Source organism: Carassius auratus, chromosome 8 (assembly GCF_003368295.1).
Source record: "Carassius auratus strain Wakin chromosome 8, ASM336829v1, whole genome shotgun sequence".
NCBI classification, from domain to species: Eukaryota; Metazoa; Chordata; class Actinopteri; order Cypriniformes; family Cyprinidae; genus Carassius; species Carassius auratus.
Window position 1 is genome coordinate 28,176,497 of NC_039250.1, and position 19,326 is coordinate 28,195,822.

Here is a 19,326-nt window from a genome sequence, read left to right on the forward strand (position 1 = left end):
AGACTCATATGAACCATGTCTAACAAGAAATTCCTTTCTGACATTGTGTCTGTTTGAAGGCCAATAATGGCATCTGTTTCCTGCGTTATGATGACACAAACCCCGAGAAAGAGGAGGAGAAGTACTTTACTGCCATCAAAGAAATGGTGGAGTGGCTTGGTGAGTATTAAGAGCTGACTTGCTTGAGCAGTCAGACTAAACCTGATTGCAGTTTACAGCTGATATTCAATGTGTAGTTCACTCAAACATGAAAAGCAGACACTTAAAGGGTTAGTTCAGCCAAAAATCGGGATGTGTTTTACTCACCATAGAGTAATCACCACTTTCTGCTTCAAACGAATCCAGTCTGAGTTATATAAAAAATTTTCTTTGATCTTTCAAGCTGTTTAATGCCACTCAGCGATTGTCAGCAGCAACAGTGAACTAATCCTTTAAGTGTCTGATGTGCCACCCTTTATAGCAGTATGTGCTTCCAATGCATTATGCATTTAAACAATTTAGAAAAAGATTTAAAAGGAAAAATAAAATGAAAGGGCTTTGTATTGGATGAAAGATATTACAGTGTTTCAAATGTGAACTTTTCTATTAAAGAGCCTTCTTCAAACATGTTGTTGATGTTGATGTTTGCTTGTTTGTTCTTCTCTCTCACTTAGGGTACAAACCATACGCTGTCACACACGCCTCTGATCACTTCCAGCTTCTCTATGATCTTGCTGTTGATCTTATTCGCAGGTGGGATTACAAATCTGACACCATATGCTTTGCATGATTTTTTTTAGACTTTCTTTCATAGTAATGAACTTGGTAAACTTTTACTTTAAAAGATAAGATAAAGGAGAATGTGAAAGTACGTGAAAACAGTGGGAAATTCAGCATTTGTGTGCGGTGTGCATGTCAGAAGATTAAATACCATCTGAAGTATGGACATGCACATAAACTAATAACTATATTCAGTGATGATGTACAGTGCCGTTCAAAAGATTGCAATCAGTAAGATTTTGAATGTTTTTTTTAAAGATGTTTCTTATGCTTATCAAGGCTGCATTTATTTAATCAAAAATACAGAAAGAAAATAATTATGTGAAATATATTATTGCAATTTAAAATAAGTTTTCTTTTTTATATATACTTTAAAATAGAATTTATTCCTGTGAAGCAAAGCTGAATTTTCAGCATGATTAGTCCAGTCTTCAGTGTCATATGATCCTACAAATTTTTTAAGAGATTTATATTTTGAATAAATGCTTTTTTATTTTTTATTTTACAGAAAAAAGTATCCCAGTTTTAAAAATAAAAAAATATCAGTTTTAACACTGATAATAAATCAGCATATTAGACTGGAGTAATGGCTGATTAAAATTGTAGTAGTGCGTCACAGAAATAAATTGTAATTTAAAGTATATTGGAAAAATATTAGTATTATAAAATATTAGTTGCAATAATATTTATATTTCACAATTTTTTTCTGTTTTTGATCAAATAAACATAGCCTTGATCTTTATTAGAGACTCCAAACATTTGAACAACAGTGTAACAGTGTAAACAGTGTAAAAAAATATATATATATTTTTGATTAAAACAAAAAGTGGCCATGTAAGTGTGGCTACTGATTCACAATCACTATGCTTTCTAACTGGATAGATCGATATCATTAAAGTTTATTTGACTTGGTGTTATACTGTGTTGCCTTATTGTTTTTACAGCAGTGGAATTACCATAGCGGTGACATTAATGTGTGCTGGATCTGAATGTGGTTTATATGATAGACTAATGATCAATTTTTGTTTGTGTGTCAGGGGTCATGCATATGTGTGCCACCAGCGTGGAGAGGAACTCAAGGGTCACAACATCCCTCCCTCCCCCTGGAGAGAGCGACCTGTGGAAGAATCTTTGCTTTTGTTTGACAGAATGAAAAAGGGCATGTTTGCAGAGGGAGAAGTCACTCTCAGAATGAAGATGGTGATGGAAGATGGAAAAATGGACCCTGTGGCATACCGAATCAAATACACGCCACATCACAGGACAGGAAACACTTGGTAAGACACTTTATTTTGCTCATGTGGTGTGATTTTTGTTTATTGTCGTAATGCCATACTTTCTTGTGTCCTGTGCACAGGTGCATATACCCAACGTATGATTACACACACTGTCTTTGTGACTCCATCGAGAACATCACACACTCACTGTGCACCAAAGAGTTTCAGGCCAGGTATGTCAACATTAATAATAATAATAATAATAATAATAATAAAATATTTTATATTTAAATTATGTTTACTTCAATTTGTTGTTGAAAAATAAACATTTTAATTGTGACCTTAATATATTTTCATGATAAATTTATTCAAACATGCATTAAATAAAACTTCACTAACAGGTTAATTAAAATCTAATGACTATGTAGTATATTTAGCTTATATTTAGGAAAATTCTCTAGCTTTTTTTCTAATTGACTAACAAGTGTTAACAACATTACATTACTAACAACATTAATTGGCTTTCTTGAGATAATCATTATGTGTAGAGATGAAACGATAAGAAACTCAATTATAGTGATCAAAATGATCGACAAATGATTCACAGAATCGTTACAGTTTTGTTTAAATGTGTGGTAAAAGGAAATGTTCAGTCACCAAAAAAAAGGATTGATTTGATACACAGAATAAAATCATTCACCATACCAACAAATACAATTAGCAGTGCTATGCACTTTGTGTTTGCATAAACTTTAAAATAATAACATTAATACTGATAGGTTAGTTTTAAATGAACAAAAGGTGTTGGTTGGGTGACTCAGAGCATAGCATGTTATCTACTCAAATGTACTTCATGTTCAAGAAAAGTTTTGACCAAAAACTTAAACCTCACATTTCAGCCTTTTATTTGTAATTTAAAAAAAAAAAAAAAAAAAACCTAAGGTACTTTATCTGTACACTATGAATTATATTTAGTGACATTTTATTCACTCATCACCTGAAAAGATCCATCTTGGAATTTAAGAATCTATATTGGTTCATCAAAGTATTCATCAATTAATAAAACTTGGTTTATCGACGTATCAGAGATGGTTCACTTTTATTTTTTAGCCGGTTTTGTTCTGGAATAATTGTTTTAAATTTTGTTTCTCCATATGGATTTCAAAATTACCTTAAATACATATTATATTTTAATACTGTGGTTTTCAACCACAACATTTTTAATCTCTCCTTTTACACACTCATTTCAGGTCATATAATATGGGCCTTGATATTCACATGAGCTTATACATTGTTTGTACTGCAGACAGTGTGCTTATAAATGTAAACTGTTATGCAGTGATATACAGATTACTGAATGATGATACTGAAGATACTGCAATGTCTACTCAGCATTCAGGGCTCCAGTGATCCATATATATTTGCAGTTAAGGACAACTTTTTTAAATAAAGCTAAAATAATATGTTTTAAACAGCAAAACTTTAGAGCACCCAGTAAGTCAGTGTTTTAATATTTGTACACTATATTGAATAATTAATTTCTTTATGAAAATGAAGTTGGATTTATAATTAGGGCCGGGACTCGATTAAAAAAATTAATCTAATTAATTAGAGGCTTTGTAATTAATTAATCGAAATTAATCGCATATAAATATTTGACCTGAGAACAGTGAGAAGTAATTTTTTTTTCACATGGATTTATAGTATACCATTGAATAATGACTGAATACATAAGCTTAAGCAACAAAATATTGTTTATCTTTGTTCAACCAAGTCTAGCAGACCAGTGCAATTTTTGCCATGAAGTGTAGCAATAGCATATTTAGAAACAATTTAGAAATATTACATTTCAGAAATTCAGGAAGCTTATAGGTGCTGGAGCCTTCTGTAAAGTGTTTTTTAAGTAAAACACAATACTGTCAATTACATTCAGAACATTGGAAACACTGACTATTAGAAAACATCTCTCTGTTGCTTCAGAGGCCATAACACACTAAGTCCAACTCTCAATAACCTTGGCCAAAACAATAAAGAGTTCAATAAAGAATAATACATAGTTCAACATAAAGTGTAAAGTCCACGCTAGCTGCTATATGTTTTGCGTTGAGGTGATCCTTGAGGTTCAATGTGCTGCGGTGATATGCGAACTGCGAAGTTTGCGAACGCTAGTTGGTGCTCCAGTATAATCGGTCCGATGAAACTCATCCAGTGAGAAACGTTCCGCGGTGCAAAAATATGTTATTAAAAATGCAGGATTTTTTTTTTCCTGTAATTCATTAATCTTAGTTAACGCGTTATTTTTTGTGTAATTAATTAATCTCAATTAACGCGTTAAAGTCCCGGCCCTATTTATAATATAACATTGCTTTACATACTAAATGCCTGTTTTTGTCTCTCTTTCAGACGATCCTCATATTTCTGGTTGTGTAACGCTTTGGATTTGTACTGCCCGGTGCAGTGGGAATATGGCAGACTCAATCTCACTTACACTGTTGTTTCCAAGAGGAAGATCATTAAACTGGTGGAAACTGGAGTTGTTAGGTAACACATACATAACATTTTTGTGTGTCATTTAATTGTTAACTGGAAATCATTGTAATGTGGTGTTCTCTTGTATTGTATTTTTCAGAGATTGGGATGATCCACGACTTTTTACCCTCACAGCTCTCAGGAGACGTGGGTTCCCTCCACAAGCTATTAACAATTTCTGTGCCCGGGTAAGATAGTTAGAAAAATGGTGTGGCATTGTATTACGTCACAAGTACTAGAATATAGTATTTGAAAGACTGAATGGTAGCTAACGATCATCACTAGTCCACTAATATTTGTTTCTGATGATACCAAAAGTAAAATGGGAAAATCCAGCTGATAACCTATTAATTAATCACTGATAGATTTTAAAATAAATTATTTAAACCAAAACTTTTTACTTTTTTTTTTTTTTTTCAAGTGGCTTGGGGTATATGTTCCACTGATCTAATAGCTAAATTTGTTGAAGTTTGCAAGGTCCTTGCAATTAAATGTTTAATAGCCATTCAAAGACTTCAAGTGATATAGCTGCTTATTTGCCAAATTTCAGCAAAATATTAAATTGTTATATTGATTAATAAAAGTTGTGTGCATCTCTGCTTGACTGTGGAAGTTTAAATGGTCTTGCTTTCAATGCTAAACTGTCTAACAGGAAAACTAAATGACTGATGCTTATAATTAAAGAATACCAGCCCTTTTATCCATCACTGATGTATTAACAACTACTAGAAACTGTTACCCTCTGTCAACATCTCTTGTTCTCTTTTAGGTGGGTGTGACGGTTGCCCAGACCACCATGGAGCCACACCTGCTTGAGGCGTGTGTTAGAGAGGTGCTCAATGACACCGCTTCTCGTGCCATGGCCATACTCGAGCCCCTCAAAGTCACCATCACCAACCTGCCAACCAATGCACAGGTGAACACATGCAGAAGTTCATAAGTGTTCATTACATGTGACAATATACAGCTAGCCAGTGATCATCAGCGTGCAGTTTAGCTGCAATGACTGACTGAAACTGAATTATTCTGCTTATTAAGTGGCTACTATATATATATATATATATATATATATATATATATATATATATATATATATATATATATATATATATATATAGCTAAAAGCTTACGTTAAAAGAATGGTCTGTTACTACACATAAAATTTCCCTTGCAAAAAGACAAACACTGAAACAATTTTAAAGTATTTATTTCTATTTCTCACCCTGGACCACAAAATTTTTCGAAAATTGAGACTTATACATCCCCTGAAAGCTGAATAAATAAGCTTTCCTTTAATGCATGGTTTTGTTAGCGCAATATTTGGCTGAGATACAGCTATTTGAAAATCTGGAATCTGAGGGTGCAAAAAAAATCAAAATATTGAGAAAATCACCTTTTAAAGTAAAATATAATTTAGGAAATTTAGATGGGTGCATAAATTTACTTTTATAACTGCAGTAGATCACTGCTTTGTTTCTCCCCTATTCAGAATGAGGTTCGAGTACCAGACTTCCCAGCCAATGAAGCCAAGTGCAGTCATGTGGTTCCCTTCTCAAAGACCATCTTTATTGAGCAGAGTGACTTCAGAGAGGTGTTCAAGATTTAAAAAAATCTAACATGGATAAGTTTTGAACTGAATTAGCATCCCATATAAATAGAGCTGACCCTGTTTTTTATGTGTATTTGCTGCAGGTGATGGAGAAGGGCTACAAGCGCCTGACTCCAGATCAGCCTGTAGGCTTGAGACATGCAGGATTCATCATCTCTGTGCAGCGCGTCATCAAGGTGAAAAACTACTAATTTTCTCGTAGTTCACATGATCTGCTAGGTTCACTTGATTAGTTAACATTAAACAGGTTTTTGTAAAATTGTTTTTAACATTCAAAGCTTTTTTACTGCAGTTCCTACATGGTTTGATGGCAAAATTAGTCATGAGTTTAGAGTGTGATGATGAAGGCATATAACAGACATTGTTCTATTCAGTGTTATTGTAATTTGTTTAATTTTTTGCCAACTTAAATTTCACAAGTTGATGTACCTTTCAAAAAATAATAAGAGGCTAGAGCCCACCATACCTATTATGAGTGAGAAGTAAGTTTACCTTTCAAGATGAAATTGGCAAATTATATATTGTGAAATTTGATAAACCTAATTTAATTGTTTTATTCCTGAATAACTCCAAGCCAAGACTAAAGGAAACTGAAGGGAGCAAATACAGACAAATGGAGTGACACGAACAGTGAAATGTTTAGTGTTTGTACATCAGCACTCTTTTTGTTCAGACAAAATCAAGGATCAACTCAGAACTACTGTAAGTTTTGAATAATGCAAAATAAATGACAATATTATTTAATATCTTCCTTTTTGTCAGGATGGCTGTGGTAAAGTGTGTGAGCTAGAGGTGACGTGTGCCAGCTCAGACTCTGTAGAAAAGCCCAAAGCATTTATTCACTGGGTGAGCGATCCACTGCGGTGTGAAGTGCGCCTGTATGAAAGACTGTAAGTCTCCTTGTGTACTGACAGACCAAGAATTTTACTTTTAATCATATTTTATGTCACATCCTCATTCTATCTGTCTGTAGGTTTCTCCATAAAAACCCAGAGGACCCAGCTGAAGTTCCTGCTGGATTCCTGAGTGACATTAACCCTGTAAGGGAATACATTATATAAAATGTTTGATCTGAACATTTGAGAAACTTCTAACCCCAAGTATATGAGTAGTGGTAGTAGTGATTCCCTAACCTCCACAAACTAATGATTTTATGCTATATTAAACTAAAGCAAGCAACTGCAGAGAATGAATCTTATAATGTAGACATTGCTCTTAACTTTTTGAAGATTTGATAGTTTTACTAATCTCTTTTTTTCCTTTTTTTACTTAGAATTCATTAACAGTGATTGAAAGTGCCTTAGTAGATCGTTCTGTGGGCAAGGCCAAAGTGTTTGATAAGTTTCAGTTTGAGAGAGTGGGTTATTTCTCACTGGACCCTGATAGCACATCTGAAAAGGTAAGTCCAGAAACACTCAATTATGTTAACAATTAAAGAGATTAACATACAGTATAGGAGACAACACTTCATCTCTGTCACTGTTTTCTCCTCAGTTGGTGTTTAACAGAACTGTTACGCTCAAGGAGGATCCAGGAAAGATATGACTGGACTGCAAGACAGAAGCTGTACTACTTTCAGCTGCACAGCCTTTATCACAACACAGCTTTTAGTAAAATCAATTAAACCAGGGAATTCAACATATTCTATCCATATTATGTAAAGCCTTTTCTAACTGTACAAGTGCTGGGCTGTTTTGTATAACCTTTTCAATCTGTTGGGGTTTAACATCTATGAAATTAACAGATTAAAGATTTTGACTGGCTTGATGGCTTGTTGGAACAGATTCTAACATCTGAAATGTAGTTCTATTTGAAATATCCTTCACATTATAAATGGCATTGCTGGCATTCTTGTGGACAACAAGCAAATCTATAAAAAAATCTATCTGAGAATCATAATTATTCTAAAAAAAGAATACCAGATTAGGGTTATGGTGTCCTAATTCATAACACATTAAAGGTTCCCTATATATGGCATCCTGCTTTTACTGAATTTTTTGGGGAAAAAATTACATATATAGAGGTGCTTCTTAATAAATTAGAATGTTGAGAAAAAGTTAATTTATTTCAGTAATTTAACTCAAATTGTGAAACTCATGTATTAAATTAAATTCAAACAAACTGAAGTAGTTTAAGGCTTTGATATGGAAGCCCAGGCTTCTTTGACAGTGGCCTTCAGCTCATCTGCCTTTTTTGGTCTCATTTCTCATTTTCCTCTTGACAATACCCCATAGATTCTCTATGGGGTTCAGGTCTGGTGAGTTTGCTGGCCAGTCTAGCACACCAACACCATGGTCATTTAACCAAATTTTTGGCAGTGTGGGCAGGTGCCAAATCCTGCTGGACAATGAAATCAGCATCTTCAAAAAGCTGATCAGCAGAAGGAAGCATGAAGATAAGAGAAATCATTACCAAGATTTCATGGTAAACGGGTGCAGTGACTTTGTTTTTCAAAAAACACAATGGACCAACACCAGCAGATGACATTGCACCCCAAATCATCAGACTGTGTAAACTTATAAATAGACTTCAAGCAACTTGGGCTATGAGCTTCCACCCTTTCTCCTGACTCTAGGAACTTGGTTTCCAAATGAAATACAAAATTTGCTCTCATCTGAAAAGAGGACTTTGGACCACTGGGCAACAGTCTAGTTCTTCTCCTTAGCCCAGGTAAGATGCCTCATAGTGGCTTAACAAGAGGAATACGCCAACTGTAGCCAAATTCTGTGGTGGCTCTTGATGCCTTGACCTCAGCTTCAGTGCATTCCTTGTGAAGTTCTCTAAAATTCTTGATTCCAGTTTGCTTGACAATCCTCACAAGGCTGCAGTTCTCTCGGTTGGTTGTGCTCTCAGCTGTGGTTGTCCTTTTCTTCCACACTTTTTCGTTACACTCAATCTTCTGTTAACATGCTTGGATACAGCACTCTGTGAACAGCCAGCTTATTGGTAATTGATTTTTGTGACTTACACTCCTTGTGAAGGGTGTCAATGATTGTCAGAGACCATTTTGAAGGCCCAGGAATCCTTTGTAGGTGTTTTGAGTTGATTAGCTTGCTAATTAACATTGTTTTTTGTTAAATGTGAGCCAAAATCATCACAATTAAAAGAACCAAAGACTTCGATTAAGTTAGTCTGAGTGCACTGAATTTATTTAATATGAGTTTCACAAATTACATTGTATTACTGAAATTAACTTTTCCATGACATTCTAATTTACTGAGAAGCACCTGTATATTTGTTTTAACTGCATTTAAAGAGATTGCAGAACTAAATGATTTTAGTCACAGCTATATAGGTACTAATCATGATTGAATAGGTTTATTGTTAAATGTACTTTACAAAAGCCAGTAGTAATCCTAAAACTACACTTTAAACAGGATTTTATTGTGTTTTTCAATGAAAATAGCGCAGGCTATTCATACATTGTTTAGTAAACACAACTACACTTTTTATTTAAACCATCCTTTTCATGGTACTCAAAATCCCTGACTTTTTGTGATGGCAAGTGGAATTTTGTCAAAACAATATTTCATAGAATTTAAACCACATTAAAATGGCCACCACAGCGAGCCCTGATAATTAATCTGGTTAAATAAAACAACTGAACTGAAGCAGTATTCAATATAAATAAACTTTGGAAATATATGACAGTAAATCACATTACATGGGTGGATGGAGATGAAGATCTAAGAAGCACATTTTCTCTTTTTCTAAGTTTGTTAAAATCAAAGGTAACAGTTACTCTGGACACCTTGAAATATATGTTGGCCAAGCATAGGTGCAGTTATTATACATAATGTGACAACACAAACTGAAACAGAACTTTCAATGAGGGGGGAAAACACAGGGTGATACTTGATTTTTGATTTATGGGTGATCCATTCCTGTATGGAGCCTGTAACATTACATTAAGATCAAAATTACAACCACAAATGCTTTCTCTTATAACATGCACTGTTGAATCTGGCACATCAAGTACACATTAAACATTAAAAGTAAATGGGGTAAACACTGATTTATTCTTGTAATGGTCAGGTTTCATGATGTTCATACCAAGCTTCTCATTCTTATTGATTTAATAGTCTCTACACAGTTTTTAGACCTCTACAGTTATTCGGTTTTCTCAAGGGTGTTATTGTCTTGCAAACAGAAAGTGAGAGTTTGGGGAGTGTTGTTGGATCTGCTGTTGCAGTATGGGTGCTCTCTTCTTGAGTTCTTCGGGGGACTGCCAACAGCTCTTCGTCCAGCCAAAGCCCCTCTCCTCCGTGGAACTGTAGCTGGTAGTACATTGATCTGATTGATTATCGGAGTGGTCTCACCAAAGGAAAAGAGTGATGCCTGAAGAGCACTATCAGTCTTTATCTGAAAGAAACTGGACACAAAAGCTCTTATAGGCGGGGTAAAACTTGCATCCTCGTTCAGCTTCTTTTTCAGCATCCCAAAGATCTCCTCAAGCTGTCCATCTAAAGAACCAACAACCTCTTCAGCTGCACCTATGCAAACAGATACAATGATAATGACAGTTGACTTTTAACAGTATTAGTCTGATTAATGTGAGATTAATGTAAGATGCTTGAAAATAACATACTTGTTCCTGGCTCGTCTTCTGTGAAATCCTCTGCTTTGAAACATAAAAGACTGTTTGTATACTTACTATAATAGCCAATGTAATAATCACATAACCAAATGTATTAATCAATATTAAATCTTGATCTCAGAAAACACTGAGACACAACTCATATACAGAGTCACAAGACCAGAGTAATAACATTTTGACTGGTCTGTTTTATATTGAAAAGTGACCAAATATGAGTCGCTTCACCTGTGGTGATGATTGGTACAGCATCAACAGAAACTCCATCTTCAATGCACGTGGTGTGTCCATCTGCTTGTTTTAGACAAAGGACAAAGTTGTGAAATCAGTATCTCTTTATAAACAATTATTGATGTGGTCTTAATTCATTTCAGCAGGTGTGTGAATTATGCTCCTATTCACCTGTTATTGCTGCTGTCTCCCATGACTGTTCCAACTCTAAGGGTTTAAAAAGCTCATCTGAAATGTCCTTCTCTGAACAGACACCCATATATTACACAAGAGAAAAAAAAAATGAAATTAAACAACAGTTTTCTGCATTTGCATTCAAATTAATGATTTAATTTAGATAAAAAAGGCAAACATTTTGAATATATATGTAACAATTTGTACATTTTAAGTATACATCCTATTTATACACTGATATTCTTTGTGTAACTGAGAGTTACAATAACGTAAAAAGGTGGGCTGGGCATTATTTTGACATTGTAAAACTTTGTAAAAAAAAAAAATAGCATAAATAGTCTTTTCAAAAACTTAAGGTGTTGCAAGCAAGTACAAAATCCAAACTGTCCTAAACATTAGACTTGCTTTATTTTAAGACTTTAATAACACTTAATTAGCATATAGTTTAAAGTGCCTTACCCTTACAATTCATTCACATTTCATTCATAACCAACATATTCTCATCTATAAGTCAGGTCAAGTCACCTTTATTTATATAGCGCTTTAAACAAAATATAATGCGTCAAAGCATCTGAACAACATTCATTAGGAAAACAGTGTGTCAATAATGCAAATTGACAGTTAAAGGTAATTCATCATTGAATTCAGTGATGTCATCTCTGTTCAGTTTAAATAGTGTCTGTGCATTTATTTGCAATCAAGTCAATGATATAATTGGTATAAAAATTTCCATTTTACATAAAGGATGCAGAGAGGATTAACAGTTTGTAGAATGGATGGATAAAGGCTCGTCCTGATAGCCAGCTATGATGGCACAGGTATTTCTGAGTAAAATGTATTATATATTTTGTTAAAACATCTGTTGTTAGACAAATGTGATGTTATAAGTAGGTCTAAAATTCTACACATGGCACAAGTCATTGAGCAGTCAGTAACTGCAAAGGAACCATTGTAATGGGAGTAAATAAAAGGTCTTCCATTTAACATTTACTATGTGCTTTGGTTTTTATTTATATTAACTTTTTAACCTCTACCTTAAAAACAGATGTTTTATGAAGAATTTAATATATAGTATAAGTTAGAATGTATCCCTTCACATAGCCTGTAACCTATAGCTCAGTCTACACTGATACATTCACTATATTTGTTTTTGTGAGTAAAAAAATAATGGAATAATTCACAAATATCATAAACTTTTATTTTATTCACAATATAATATAGATAACATATAACATGAATGGGACAACATTCCTATTCCTAAACTTGAGCAACTTGTCTCCTCAGTCCCCAGACTGTTCTAAAAAGAAAAGGGAATGCCACACAGTGGTAAAAATGGCCTTGTCCCAACTTTTTTGAGATGCGTTGATGCCATGAAATTTAAAATCAAGGTATTTTCCCCTTAAAATTATAAATTTTCTCAGTTTAAACATTTGATGTGTCATCTGTGTTGTATTCTGAATAAAATATTGAAATTTGAAACTTCCATATCTGCATTCTGTTTTTATTCACAATCTTTAGTTTCCCAATTTTTTTTCGGGTTTGTATATATATATATATATATATATATATATATATATATATATATATATATATATATTAGGGCCGGGACTCGATTAAAAAAATTAATCTTATTAATTAGAGGCTTTGTAATTAATTAATCGAAATTAATCGCATTTTAATCGCAGATAAATATTTGACCTAAGAACAGTGAGAAATATTTTTTTTTTTCACATGGATTTATAGTATACCATTGAATACTAAGCAACAAAATATTGTTTATTTTTGTTCAACCAAGTCTAGCAGACAAGTGCAATTTTCCAACTCTCAATAACCTTGGCCAAAACAATAAAGAGTTCAACATAAACTGTTGCACCAACTAAATAATAAATAGTTCAACATAAAGTGCAAAGTCCACGCTAGCTGCTATATGTTTTGCGTTGAGGTGATACTTGAGGCTCGATGTGCTGCAGTGATATGCGAACGCTAGTTGGTACTCCAGTATAATCGGTCCGCCGAAACTCATCCAGTGAGAAACGTTCCGCGGTGCAAAAATATGTTATTAAAAATGCGGGAATTTTTTTTTCTGTAATTAATTAATCTTAGTTAACGCGTTATTTTTTGTGTAATTAATTAATCTCAATTAACGCATTAAAGTCCCGGCCCTAATATATTTATATATATATATATATATATATATATTTATATGTGTGTGTGTGTGTGCGTGTGTGTGTGCTTCCATGTTTGCCAAAATTGTCTCACCTGCCGGTTCAACACATGTTTTCTGAAAAAGCTTGTGGTATAATCTGTAGAGAAATAAAATACAAATCAAGATTCAATATTCATATATAATATTCATAAAAATTTTGAATTTTTGGTCTTCTTAAAGGGATAGTTTTAACCCAAAATGAAAATTCTGTCATCATTTACTCACCCTCATGATCATCCAAATCTGAAAGAGAGTGTAAAAGAAGATAGTCTGAAGATGGCTGGTAATTAGGGCTGCACGATGTGTCATTTAAGCATCGATATCACGATGTACCAATTAGGGATGTCAACGATTAATCGATGATCGATTAATTGTCGATAAGAGATGCAATCGATTAAGGCTATCGATGGTCGGTTAACCGATCGTGCGGCTCATGCGCACTCAACACGTGCGAGCGGCTGTGAGTGACGGTGACGATATATAAAAGCATCATCATTCATTCACAATGTACAAATTAAGCTTTTAATGTGATTTAAACTTTAAAGTACATTAAAATAGAAACAACATAAAAGTTCTTCAACATTAAATGCAATAGAAATGTAGTTACTAATCATTTCATCAGATAACTGTTTTATATCGTGCGCCTTGCAGGGCTGCGGGACACAGTGACAGGACAGGTAGTCTATTCATTCCTACAACTTGTTAATTCATTCCTACGAATTATTAATGTGGCAATTGTCCATGTTTCATTAATTTTGTTCCCTAAATAACCCATGATTTAAGTAAAATAAGGGAACAAATTAATAAATCGAACGAATTCTTAATTCATGAAATCTTTAATTTCCCTTCCCATGTTTACCACAGTAAGAGATGCGAAAACAGTTATTAAAAGCGAAAGATAATAAAATAAACCTGGGAAATTAGAGGGTTAGACTATGAAGATTTAGGAAAAGAAACGATGCCTAAATATACTGAATTTGTGGAAATTCGTGACCAACCGGCAAACCAGAACAAAGCCGCGTAAATGAAGACTATGGGGTCCAAAAGCATGGTCGCGATCTAACATTTTCCAGTTAACCTATTATTCCTCTAATAAACAAAGCTTTTATACCACACTTGTCATAATCAGATCTTATCATTCCTAAATAAATAATTGCTGGATTCAAAACAGCGATTAATAGGCGCTGTGACCGACACATTCCTGGAGCATTCACTGCTGTCACTAAACGGTGACGCCGAGCATCGTTCACAAGTTTCTGCATGGACCTGACTAGGGCACAGGTTCTAAGCCCTGGGACAAAATGGGATGCTTTAAGGAAAATTTATAGCCTACTAAGTAATAGGCCCAACATAAAAATAACAAATTGTTTTCATGTTTTTTTTTTTTTTAAATAGGCTATGCGAAATATATCCGACTTAAATAGGCTAATTAAGATTAACGGATTTAAAACAGAAGTGTGGGCGCTCCATAAGTTCACAAAAAAAAAAAAAAAAAAAAAGGATGACAACGCATTCTGTTTGTTTGCTTTATTTTAAAAGAGCACAAATCTTCTGTTTTTATTGTGAGTGTGCACAAATGAAAGTAAACACTTTTGCGGAAAATATATATTTTTTTTAATGTCTCAGCTGTTTCGATCGCCCCGGAGCCTGCTGCACACGTATATTCTAGCGATTCAAACTTACATCGCAGTCTGTTCATTATCAAAATAAAATGTCAACTAAACATTAAAAGGTTACACTGGTCAGTTTAAATAGACCGTAGTATACCGGTCCACTCTGCTGTTATGCCAAGGACGTTTTTGCTCATATGAAGAGGATCATCTTTTCCGTCTGTATGCGAATGCGTGTTAAGTACAAGCCTAGTTTACATTATAAATAATAGTTTAACATTCAAATACATTGCGAATATGGAAACATTTCGATTTGTGCCGAATGAGACATGAGCAATAACCTCCAAATAAATCTAGCCAAAGCCGCGCTCGCTCATCCTCGTCTGCACGCATGCACTGTCACGATCTAATTTTTAAAAATCTGACATTTTCTAGGACAGAATCCAGCAGGATCAAATTAATGTGAGCAACAGTGTGTTTTGGTGCAGCAGCGCCGATGTAGTTCACTTAATGTGCAGTGCAGTCACACGCGCTCCACATTTCGGATAATTTTATACAATAATGTCAGTTGAAAACATTGCAATTGTGCTTTAAAATACAACAACGAGCACCACAAAACCATTTAAAGAGGCGCGTTCAGCGTTCTCCGTGCGGGATTGGAAACTGTCAACAAAGTAAAATGACCTCAAAAGTATGGCGCGCTCTCTTCATTTTATCAAATGATCATAATCGCATCTATTCATTTTATAATCCTGCTACTAGCATTTTATTCAGATTAAAACCTCTTTAATTCAAGTGAGAAAGCGTTTTGTGTGTGTGTGTGGCTTTTGCACATCCTGTCATAGGCTACCGCTGACTGCGTGCCTGCAATAGACGCATTTTGCAGTATTATGGTTAACGATTAATCGATTAATTGATCGTTAATTTAAACGACGATCGATCATGGAAATAATCGAAATTTGACATCCCTAGTACCAATCCACGATAGTCACATCGCAGGATGTGCGATGTAGGCTGTCGTAGTTGATCCGTTATTCATTAACTGTACGGGCCAGCTGCTCCCCGGCTCTTGACGAATTTGATTTGCGGATTAATTGCACAGCTTAACCATCATAGAGTGAAAGTTTATCATTTGCATGTATTTTTAAGTCCTGTCAGTTTAAGAGGGCAGAGAGAGAGAGAACGCGAGAGAGAGGGCGCGTGAGAGAGAGACAGAGGGAGAGAGAGAGAGACCGCACGCTCACCGTCTTCAAACAACATGAGCACTGTCTTGCTCTCTCTCCCTCGCGCATATTAATCAATTGACACGATGGTGTCGATGTTTTAAATCATTTAAAATGAGAATGTAAGTGTGCTCACCCCATTTTTGTTTGTAAGAAAAAATTAGATTAGATTTCATATCGCAATATATAACGCAGAAAAATAAAATATCGCAATGTCATTTTTTCCCAATATCGTGCAGCCCTAGTGGTAATCAAACAGTTTGTGGTTGCCATTGACTTCCATAGAAGGCAAACACCAACTGTTTGATTACCAGCAATCTTCAAACTATCTTATTTTATGTTCAACATAAGAAAGCACCTCATACAGGTTTAGAAAGAGATGAGGGTGAGTAAATGATAACACAATTTTAATTTTTGTCTGAACTATCCCTTTAGGCTTAATTCAGTTTGTCAAATGATGAACTTCTTAAGAGACATCACAACATTTAGGATTTAATATATTAAACTATTATTTATATTATTATGAGAAAATCTAAAAAGGCCTTTAACACTAGCTTGTTCTATTCTTTTTCCTATATCTATTTTTCTTTTTATTTATTATAATAAAAAAAGAAACCTTGGTATATGTACTGCGTTTAGCTCACTGAGACTTGTCATAGTACTTGCATATTATTGCTCTTTTGTTGATTTGGGTTCCTTCCATTGTCATCATTGTAAGTCGCTTTGGATAAAAGCGTCTGCTAAATGACGAAACGTAAATGTAAATATATAAAATATTTTGTTACTTGATCGTTTACCTCTTAAATTGTTTTAAATCATTAGAAAAATGTGAAACTTTTTCCACAATTACAAAGAGTCCTAAGAACTTGAAACTAGATTTTAAAAAATATGAAAATTATTTGTTTTGTTATTGACTCATAAACAGCTTCACTACATTAACATTACACATTTTAAATACAGATTTTACTATTTTACCGAATGGCTGACCTGTAGCAGAACGGAAGGTCTGGGCAAATGGATCGATCCGCAATAGCATAAGTGTAGTTATCACCTTCCTCTTCCTGCAGGTTGTATTTAATAGTCTTGAGTGCAGATGAAGGAGAGTGACCGCTTTTGTAGAGCTGCTGTAGCTTTTCAATGGTGTCATTCGACACATCTCTCCACCTCATGACCTCAGCTGTGTTCAGTCTATGATTATGTTCATTTCTCAAGTTCACATGAAGGAAATAGCCCTCTTCAATGTGAGGATCTCCTGATCTGTGGAAGGACAGATTAAGTATTATGTTGTAATGCAGTGAAAAAGGTGAGTTTAAAAATAGATTGCACGATTTTCTGTTAATTAAATTTATTGTAAATAAAAAAAATGTTTGGGTGTTCAAATTTCTGTTGAACTGTATTGTGTTTCTGGTCTCACCTGGACTTTCTTTCACACATAAATCTCTTGAGAATCAGAAACATGGTGGCAGGGCAGTTGGTATTTTTGCTTGTCTTGGATGATGTACTGTATGTTTTGTGCTGGCATCTCAGATCCACCTGTGGAATATACACAAACTCTTAAATTTATACTGAACATTATTTTATTTTTTTATCATCCTGCTATTATTATTACATTATTGTTCATCTTCATTTAATTTCTTTATTACAATAACTTTCACTAAAGCTTTACATTAACAAACACACTTCTTAGGCAAGGTCACCTTGTAAGTAATTTTAGAGAATGTGACTACACTTATTAATTACACACAATAAGAACAGGGATGTCTGTTGTGAAAGGTAATCAGGCTCTGTTTTGATATCATGTTGCCTTTAAAGTGTACATAATTCAATTAAAGTGTACATAAATACTCTGTATTTGTTGTAGCGTCCAGAGTCAGGGTATGTCCTAGATTTCCTCCATGTTAAAGCTGAGGATTTCTGGAAGTCCTCCAGCCACTTCTGGACTTGCTCCTCTGAAGTCATCTGCAACTTAAGAGCCGCTCTGAAGTTTTCAACATCCCCTGACATTTCCAGCAGTTCATGATGACAAAGAAGATGACTGTAGCCGGGTGGCAAGATTTTCTACAATAAAAGAAATCAGTCAATAAAACACACACACACACACACACAATATCACAAGAATATGTCCAAGTCACATTTCACCCTAAATTCTAATTATTATTTTTTTGCTCTGTCACTTTCAATTTTCATTTTTTTTTAATAATAATAATTGTTCATAATGATGATTTGCATTAAATTTTCATTACTGTAAACAATGTGTTTTTAGATATTGCAGTATAATTTTAAATGCAGTACAACAAATGCTACCAAGTATACCATTATACTTTTAAATATTTCAAATAAAGGGCAAATATTTTTCCTCCTGAAACAAACAAACAAAAAAGTCTAGTCAGGCTAGCTTTAGTAACTATTGCATGTTTTGCAGCAAGAATTATAGCACTATATAATGGATCTCATTTTGACTGGCAGCAGTGGTGACTGGTTCTGCATGTGTATAGACAACTTGCGTTTGTTTATTAACCAATTTTATAGAAAATACAATTAAACTGAGGAACCACATGGAGCCAAAGGTAATATCTAACTTACGGTTATTATACATACAATGGTATAACTATGTTATAACTATGATATAGATTTATACGGGTTAGCAAGACGTTAATTAAAGCATTAACATACTTTAATAGGTTACCGAGCCGTACAAAGTTAATGTAACGTTAATTTATAAACACAAGGGGTAAATATTATACATGAATCATGTCAGCTGTGCTAACATTAGCCAACTAGCTCACACAAACTCAGGTCGCTCTTTAATAGTGAAAACACCATCTGCTATTAATATAAATTATAACAAACCTCCACATGATCTGTATCTTCTGATGCTTTATCCTCTCCAATACAATGCTGACATTTTAATAGTGTCATTTTGAGCAGCTCAGCACTGCCGGAGAGCTAAAGTTCTCGAATCAGGTCTAAAAGGTAACCGTCCTACGCAAAACTCTCGCGAGAATTCAAGGACTTATTTGGAGTCCACAAAGCGTTCTCTTCCTGGCTTTACTTTGCCAAAGCATGGGTAACATTAAATTACAGACATGCACATTTTCTTTCATACAAAAACTATTGATACAATTACAGATTATTTATGTGTTTGGTTTATTTGTTTGTTTTTATAGTTTTTCT

At 34.2% G+C, this 19,326-nt stretch overlaps 2 protein-coding genes across 8 annotated transcripts in view; one reads left to right on the plus strand and one right to left on the minus strand.

Annotated features, from left to right (window-relative positions):
* Positions 1-8,089, plus strand: part of LOC113107849 (glutamine--tRNA ligase-like) — a 30,804-nt gene extending 22,715 nt beyond the window's left edge. Inside the window, exons 12-24 of the mRNA XM_026270633.1 lie at positions 60-159; positions 654-732; positions 1,797-2,036; positions 2,117-2,209; positions 4,380-4,517; positions 4,606-4,693; positions 5,275-5,421; positions 5,995-6,096; positions 6,198-6,290; positions 6,877-7,004; positions 7,088-7,154; positions 7,388-7,513; positions 7,609-8,089. Coding sequence (XP_026126418.1) covers positions 60-159; positions 654-732; positions 1,797-2,036; positions 2,117-2,209; positions 4,380-4,517; positions 4,606-4,693; positions 5,275-5,421; positions 5,995-6,096; positions 6,198-6,290; positions 6,877-7,004; positions 7,088-7,154; positions 7,388-7,513; positions 7,609-7,659 — 1,452 coding nt within the window. The 3' untranslated portion in view covers positions 7,660-8,089. The remainder of the gene's footprint in view (positions 1-59; positions 160-653; positions 733-1,796; positions 2,037-2,116; positions 2,210-4,379; positions 4,518-4,605; positions 4,694-5,274; positions 5,422-5,994; positions 6,097-6,197; positions 6,291-6,876; positions 7,005-7,087; positions 7,155-7,387; positions 7,514-7,608) is intronic.
* A 1,328-nt stretch (positions 8,090-9,417) lies between these two features.
* Positions 9,418-19,143, minus strand: si:dkey-75a21.2 (uncharacterized). Of its 7 annotated transcripts, none has more exons than XM_026270645.1 (9): positions 19,003-19,143; positions 17,998-18,210; positions 17,567-17,685; positions 17,140-17,409; positions 13,373-13,416; positions 11,111-11,182; positions 10,937-10,999; positions 10,703-10,735; positions 9,418-10,607 (listed from the first exon to the last, which is right to left on the minus strand). In XM_026270645.1, exons 1-9 carry the CDS (start codon positions 19,069-19,071, stop codon positions 10,225-10,227), a joined length of 1,266 nt encoding a protein of 421 aa, XP_026126430.1. In that variant the 5' UTR covers positions 19,072-19,143; the 3' UTR covers positions 9,418-10,224. The 7 variants fall into 7 exon arrangements, with proteins under 7 accessions (XP_026126430.1, XP_026126429.1, XP_026126428.1 ...); XM_026270644.1 differs by having other exon boundaries at positions 10,703-10,732; positions 10,937-11,002; XM_026270643.1 differs by having other exon boundaries at positions 10,937-11,002.
* Positions 19,144-19,326: the final 183 nt, after the last annotated feature.

Coding starts and splice junctions, on each gene's coding strand:
- si:dkey-75a21.2 (XM_026270638.1), bottom strand. CDS start 19,071: ATGACACTATTAAAATGTCAGCATTGTATTGGAGAGGATAAAGCATCA. Junction 18,211..19,002: donor AAGATACAGATCATGTGGAG/GTTTGTTATAAT, acceptor CTTTTATTGTAG/AAAATCTTGCCACCCGGCTA. Junction 11,183..13,372: donor AACATGTGTTGAACCGGCAG/GTGAGACAATTT, acceptor GTGTCTGTTCAG/AGAAGGACATTTCAGATGAG.